Source organism: Sorex araneus, chromosome 4 (assembly GCF_027595985.1).
Source record: "Sorex araneus isolate mSorAra2 chromosome 4, mSorAra2.pri, whole genome shotgun sequence".
NCBI classification, from domain to species: Eukaryota; Metazoa; Chordata; class Mammalia; order Eulipotyphla; family Soricidae; genus Sorex; species Sorex araneus.
Genome location: NC_073305.1, coordinates 12,483,285 through 12,490,301, shown reverse-complemented (window position 1 = coordinate 12,490,301; position 7,017 = coordinate 12,483,285). Strand labels below are relative to the sequence as shown.

At 60.1% G+C, this 7,017-nt stretch overlaps 1 protein-coding gene across 1 annotated transcript in view; it reads right to left on the bottom strand.

The window, feature by feature from the left end:
- Nucleotides 1–311: 311 nt before the first annotated feature.
- The window catches only part of ZXDC (ZXD family zinc finger C), a 30,047-nt gene continuing 23,341 nt past the window's right edge, over nucleotides 312–7,017 (bottom strand). The window contains exons 8-10 of the mRNA XM_012931665.2: nucleotides 3,895–4,064; nucleotides 2,559–2,663; nucleotides 312–1,363 (exon numbers count right to left, since the gene is read on the bottom strand). Coding sequence (XP_012787119.2) covers nucleotides 1,277–1,363; nucleotides 2,559–2,663; nucleotides 3,895–4,064 — 362 coding nt within the window. The 3' untranslated portion in view covers nucleotides 312–1,276. The remainder of the gene's footprint in view (nucleotides 1,364–2,558; nucleotides 2,664–3,894; nucleotides 4,065–7,017) is intronic.

Below are 7,017 nucleotides of genomic sequence, written 5' to 3'. Positions count from 1 at the left end.
CGGCTCCTTTTACAGGAGGCCGGGGGGCCTTCCGCGTGTGACTGTACAAAACGTTTCTTCTTCTGCACTACAAGGTGGGCCCATTTACCAGCAGGAGCCGCGGTATCAAGACTGACAGCCTTCAGAGCCCCGACCCCTTCTTGGTGGACATTTCAAGGGGCCCAGGGGAGTCATGAGGTGTGGCCTGGGGGCTGGGCAGGCAGAGCGGTGGGCCCGGCCCCGCCGGGCAGGACACAGGCACTGGGAGCCAGTGCGGCGCTCGTTCCCCAAAGTCAACATCCAGAGACTCACACAAAGAAACACGCAACAGGGAGAGTTTGGATGACTCCAAGTCTTGAGAATCAAAATAGTGTCTGAATAAACATTTCTTCAAAAGGCACGAAAGGGGGAAGGGGAGGGAGAAACCTGCACCCAGTCAAATCAACAAAGACACATACGTGCACGCTTACCCAACTCGTCTCCTTTTCCAAGACAGACCTTCCCCCTGTCAAGAGTATGCGGGGACAGCCGAGAGGGCTGCCCCCACCCTCAGCAAGGACGCCAGTACCACAGTTCTGCACAGCATTTACAGTACCCGGAACTCGAGGGCCTGGGGCCAGATCACTAGCAAATGTTAATACCTAAAGACAGAGCCTCGAAAACGGTCATTAAAGCACAAACTGGACTTTCCCTGGAGGGGGAGTTCTAAGCTGAGTCTGTGCAGAGACCCACCACAGGGTCCCCCTCTCTGTCCCACTACTGGCGCCTCCCGTCAGGCGCCCACCTGGTCCCCCAGAACCCGGACTAGACAGCTGCCCTGCGATGAGCACGGTGACGGGGCCGCTGCTGAGCCCTGGTGCGCAAGTGCAAACCTGCCTCCAGAACCCCCCATGCCCGAGGTGGTAAATGGCCCGGGGAGGGCAGACACCCCCTCTCGCACTCGGTGGGCCAGGCAAACGCTCCCATCACACCCAGGGACACAAAGACCCTGTCCAGTCTGACCTCGGGAGGAAGCATCCTGGACTGCGGGTCTGGAGCCCAGCCCTGACTGTGCTCTGCCCCGACTGTGCTCCCGGGAGCAGGTGCACCGGCCCAGGGCTGTCCGCAGAGGCGAGTGGGGAGCGGGGGGTGCACTCCAAGGCGGGCCTGGCGCCTCCCCGTGCTCTGCTCCTGCCACACAGCTTCCTAACTGTGAGCCCCGCGTCCTGGACGAATGTCAGCGGAGTCTCTGAAGAACAGGCTGGTGGGCTGAGCGGAAACCGGGGCGTCCCCCCAGGCTGGCTGCCCCGAGGCCGCCTCAGTGCAGGTCCTGCAGGTTAATGGTGCTCCCAGTGCTCAGCGGGTCCTGAGGCCCGGCGGCGGCATCGGCGGCGGGAGACACTTCCTGCAAAACCAGCGGACAGTGACTGAGACCGCAGGGACCCCCGGACAACTGCCCACGGGCTGCGGCTCCCCCACCATCACAACAGGAAGGCACGGGGCTGCGGGCATCTCCCCACCGAAAGCACCCAGACCCCCTTTGCGCGTCTGTACCGGTGAGAGGAACTCAAACACAAACACACGGCAGGAGGCAGGGGCTCCGGGCTGTGCCACAGGTTATCTCGAAAGCGAGCCTGACGGTTTCGGCCAGAACCTTGCCCGGCCTCGGGCTGGGGCCAGGCTGGTTCCGGGGAGCAGGGCCCAGCCCTGGCCTGAGGCGGGCGGGCCCTCTGTGCTGCTCTGGCCGGCTTCTGTGGGGCTTTCTGGACACGGGCACCCGGGGCCTCTGATTCTGCCCCAGCCGCCGTGGCCGGGACCTACACCAGGCCAGCAAGCCTATTTATCTCTGATGTTCAGGAAAGTGGTGACGAGCCCAATCTGAAAGCTACAAAACCAAATTTAGATTTTTTTCCCTTGACTTTGAGCCACACCTGTTCTCGGAGAACACCGTTGGTGGGGCTCAAGGAACCAACTGTGGTCCCAGCAATTAAACCTGGGTTGGCCATGTGCAAGATATGCACGCTACCCACCACACTACCTCTCTGATCCCAAAATGACTTTTTCTTCTCTTTTCGGATCACATCCAGCCATACACAGGGGTTACTCCTGGCTCTGCACTCAGGAATTACTCCTGGCAGTGCTCGGGGGACCATATGGGATGCTGGGAATCAAACCCAGGTTGGCTGCGTGCAAGGCAAATGCCCTCCCTGCTGTGCTATCACTCCAGTCCCCCTGAAATGATTTATGAATTTTTGTAGAGACATTTAAGCCAGAGGGAGAAATATCATGCTGCATGCCTCTGTGACTTCATGTTCAAATCTGAATGATGTCACCAGTTTAACCACTTACATAAGCAAATAATTTAATTGGCCTGGGTCTACCTTGCCACAGGTGGAGAGTGGGGAGGAACCAACTGGCCAGGCTACTGACCACAGGAGAAAGTGACCAGAACTGGAAATATCCAACCGTAGCAGAGCACAGGAACTTCCGCCCAGTTCACAGCGACCAGCCAATCAAACCTGTACTTGTCAGTCACTGACCCACCTGGCTAGTGGCTGGCCCCGTGGACGCCCACCGTACCACCCGCCTCACGCACCCACCTGGAGCACATAGACGGGCAGGTCCACGGTGGCATAGAATGGGTGGAAGGTGGACGGCTGTGGGCTCAGGGCCAGCGGCAAGACTCCTTCTCCCACGGGGTCATCCTGGGGAGACAACGGAAGGTTTCAGGCCTCCCTTCCCACAGCCGGAGGAGTCCTGTCCCTGGGGCCCCCGCAGGCCCTCGAGACCCACCGTTCTCAGGCGAGGCGACCCCCCTTCTGCCTCGCACGAGGCCAGGGCGGGCACACTGCAGAGACGTCGGGGCCACCTCCTCCCCTGGCCGTGCGTGCGGGGGTGGGCAGGCGGGGGACGCCAGGCCCTGCCCAGCCGGTTCAGGAAAGGGTCCTGGACTCCTGACCCACCTCCATCTGCCGTCCTGCCATCCCCACCCACCTGACAAGGCCCCTGTGCCCACCGGCAGCCCCTCTTCCTCCACCTGCTGACTCTCGTACAGGAAACAGCCCCGAGAGCAGGTAGGCGGGACTGTCCGGGACGAACCTCGCAGGGCGGGGGCAGACAGGGGTCAAACGCCGACGTCTCTGCTCCCGGCCGGTCTCCACCCTCTGCTCCTGGTTCCTCCCCTCATGGCTGCCCGGTGTGGCCAGGAGCAGACCCACGCTGACCCTCTCCACTGCCCCACCAACTGTCCACCTTTGGGAGAGCCCCATTGCTTGAGTGCTCCCACCCCCAGACCCACGCCTGCAAATGGGGAGACGCCTCTCCCCACTCACCTCTGCAGACGCGTCCCGGGCCCTCAGCCTCTTACACCCACTGCGAGGCTGCTCCCGGGGCCTGCCCGCCACGCTGCTCCCCCCCTGCCGTTCCCAGCTCCCTTTGACCTGGACGGACACCACAGGCCTTCGAGAAGCCCCTCACGGCCCTCAAGACCCCCCTCTCCCCAGGAACTGGCCCGGGATCATGGAGCCCAGGGGCCTGGCCAAGCCACTTCCCTGACAGCCTAACCCCCAGGGGCCCCCTCGGGCCCCACGATGCGGAATGCCCCAAGTGCTGGACACACAGGGGCACCCGAGGAAGAAGGGCCGTGAGCACGCAGGTCAGAGTTCTGACAACCCCTCCCCACCAGGCTCCCCAAGGGCCCTTGCCCCTCCCCCAGCCCTCAAGCCGAGAGGACCCACCAGGGATGGAAGCGAAGGAGAGGACACGGCGCCTGCCCATGACCTTGGGATCCCCAGGGCTGCAAGGCCGCGGCCATGGTGCTGTCAGGCGACCCTGACACCAAGGAAGAGGCCTGGATAAAGGCCCGTGTGGAGACAGTGGAGCAGGGAGGGGCAGGAGGGAAGCCCCCAGAAGCCCCCTCCAGCCCGCGGCTCTTACCTGCGGTGACTGGACCTGCACGCACGGCGCGCCGGCAGCTGCGGCGGGCCCCGGCAGGCTGCCACTGGGCACCACCAGGTTCCCGCAGAGCCACCCACTCTGGTCTGCGTGGCAGGGAGTGGGACTGGCTTTGCCACCTCTGACTTTTCTCTGAGCAGACGCGGCGGCTCCTAAAAGGAGAGAGAAAAGAGACATTCCAGGCCGAGCGTCCGGGCCACTGCCCTCCTGGAGCCCACACTAGGGCGGGGTGACAGTGGGGACGATGACCACTGCCCCGGGCACTGCCCGGCCCCACAGATGGGAAGCAACCTGCAGGGGGTTCGAGAAGGGTTGGGGAAAAAAAAAAAGGCTTCGGGGGGGCTGGAGCAGCGTCCGGTGGGGAGGGCATGTGCCCTGCAGGCGGGGGCCTGGGTTCTATCCTGGCATCCCATGTGGGCCCCGGGGCCCCGCCAGGAGTGAGTCCTGAGCGCAGAACCAGAAATAAGTCCTACGCATTGCTGGGTAAGGCCCCAAAACAAAACACCCCGGTTCTGTGTGTGTCCGGCCAATGGCTCATAGGGCCCTTTGGTTTATTTGAAAGGGGTGTGTGTGCGGCTTGGGCAGGGGGCCGGGGGACGACACCCAGGGGTGTGCTGGGCTGACCTGACTCCCGGCTCTGCACTCAGGGGTCACCCCGGCAGGGCTCAGCAGGTCAGCGGCACACCAGGCAAGGGCCTCATCTGCGGTGTGAACTCTCCAGCCTCAGCAGAGGCGGCAATCCGGACCCCTGTGACCTACTTGTGGACTTCTGTACCCTCCGCCCCTCCGAGTCCCGGCACACGGGGACTCCCTGAGCCCACGACACAGTTAACACACGGGGAAAGTAGGCAGGAGGGGCTGCACCCTCAGGCTGCCGCCGCCTGGTCTCCTTCTGCCAGGATCGTCACTTCGGTGGGTGCATATAAACGTGCTTCAGAACAAATGTACAAGGAGAAAGGGGGAACTCAAACCCAGCACAGGTTTCCTCGCTCACTAGGTTTGTGGGGAGCAGGAAATGCCAACGACGGCCTAGAGTGGCGATGAAGAGGAGGTACAGCCCTTGGGGCCAAGGCAATGGCACAGCGGCGGGGGGGGGGGCACTGCTTTGCACGTGGCTGACCCAGGCTCGATCCCCGGTATCCCTCTTGGTCCCCGAGTAGCACCAGGAGTGACCCCCGCGATCCTGGCCAAGCAAACACCCGCCCTCCTGTACTGTTTATCACCTTGGCCCGTCAACTGCACTGAATTTCAAAGGAAGCAACAAAACGGACGGGAGAGCTAGGCTCTGGGAAAAGGTTTCTTTGTGAAACCTCCAAACTGCTCTAAGTTTTGGACTCTCTGGAGGATTCAAAAGCAAACAAGAAACCCTGTGCTCCAAGCTGCTGAGGATTTATCGGAAATGCCGATCTGGGCAAGATCAACTTAGGGGGTGCGGGAGAGAGCTAGAGAGCCGTCCTCCTGCAAGCACGGTTCTAGCTGCAGAGGGAAGACCCCCCCCACCCACCCACCCAATCTGGGCAGCAGCACGGCCTGGCACTCTGCCCGACTCCGCTGGGCTCAGAGTCCTGTGCGCGGCAGGGCTGGCTGCCTCACCCCCACCCCAGGAGCTGGCCAGCAGCAGACAGGCCGGGGTTACTCTGAAGTGACCGTTCCCGCTCTAAGGAACTGCTTCAGGCCCGCAGATGTGGGCCCGCCGAGATCCACCAGGACACTGGCGTGGCCGTTCCCAGCCCCCTGGGGTGCCCAGGGCATCATAACCTTTGGGATCGCACAGACTTTCTCTGCTGGGCTGCTTCCACAGGGCCCAGCCAGTGACCATGTCCCACCTCTCCCACAGATGCCAGCGCTGGCCCACTGTCACGGATGGTGGGCTCATGGGTTCGTAAGGCCGTTAGTCCCACACCGCTCTCTCCATAGCATGTGCTACAAATGTGTTTATTCACAAGGCAAACTCTCAAGCTACTCACAGCACAGAACAGATAACAAATACACGCACTGGGGCCACGGAGAGTACAGCGGCTAAGGCGCTTGCCTTACATATGGCTGACCCGGGTCTGACTTGGGCTTGGGAGACGGTATGACATCCTCCTGGTGGGGCTCAGGAGTACCGTATGACAACCCGAGCCCCTCCAGGAGGAATCCCTGAGCCCTAAGCACTGCTGGGTGTGGACCAAAACCAAACAAATAAAAATATATCTATCAATTTTTTAAACCTTTGCAGTTTATACTCCTAGGGAAATGTTTAACGTTGAAACGGAGGGATGGGGTTCTCCAGGTAATGGGGCTTCGGGAAAAGCGAACAGGAAACCCACCCTTCATGTTTCCAAAGACTAAATCGACCTTGCACAGCCACACGCCGAAGGCTCATCCTTTCAACGACAGCGAACGCACCTGCACTGTCCCGGTTCTCCTGGGGGCAGCTCTCTAGGCCACCCTCGGGCTGGGCTTAGTGGCCAGCATGGTAGCCTTCCTGCCACACTATTTCTACTTGTCCAGGCCTGCTTAGATGCCAGGACTAAGATATTCCTCCAGAGGAACCTTAAACCCAGTGTTTCAGGTCTTGGGGTTATTAACGGGAGCAGAATGAAACAAACAAGAATCTTGTCTTCCCTTCTAAGGTCAGGGCTGCCTGGAAGAGAACAAGGGGAAGGAGCCCCTTTGTCGTGAGAACCTGAGTGTCTAGTTCTTATTAGTCAATTGCCTTGGGCTAAGCCTAACAATCACTTCCTCCCTAAGTGGTCAGCTCTTCCTTTCTGTTTGATCACCTTCCTCTAAAACTTCTATAATAAAGGGCCAGAGAGATAGTACAGCGGGTAGAGTGTTGCCTTGGATTTAGCTGACCCGGGTTCAAGGGTTCAATCCCTGTCATCCCATATGGTCCCTCAAGCACTGCCAGGACTAATTCCTGAGTACAAAGCCAGAAGCATCGCTGGGTGTGTGCAGGATAACACAGCCTCAGGTAGTTTAGGTTTATTGGGTTGTTCCCATCACAATGCTCCTTTTCCTCTGTGCTTATTTGTAACTTCTTTCTTTGTGCTTGGTTGGTTTGTAAATACCGTTTTTCTCTTCTCCTTAAGTTCTTTGTATAGTTTATTCAGAGCAACG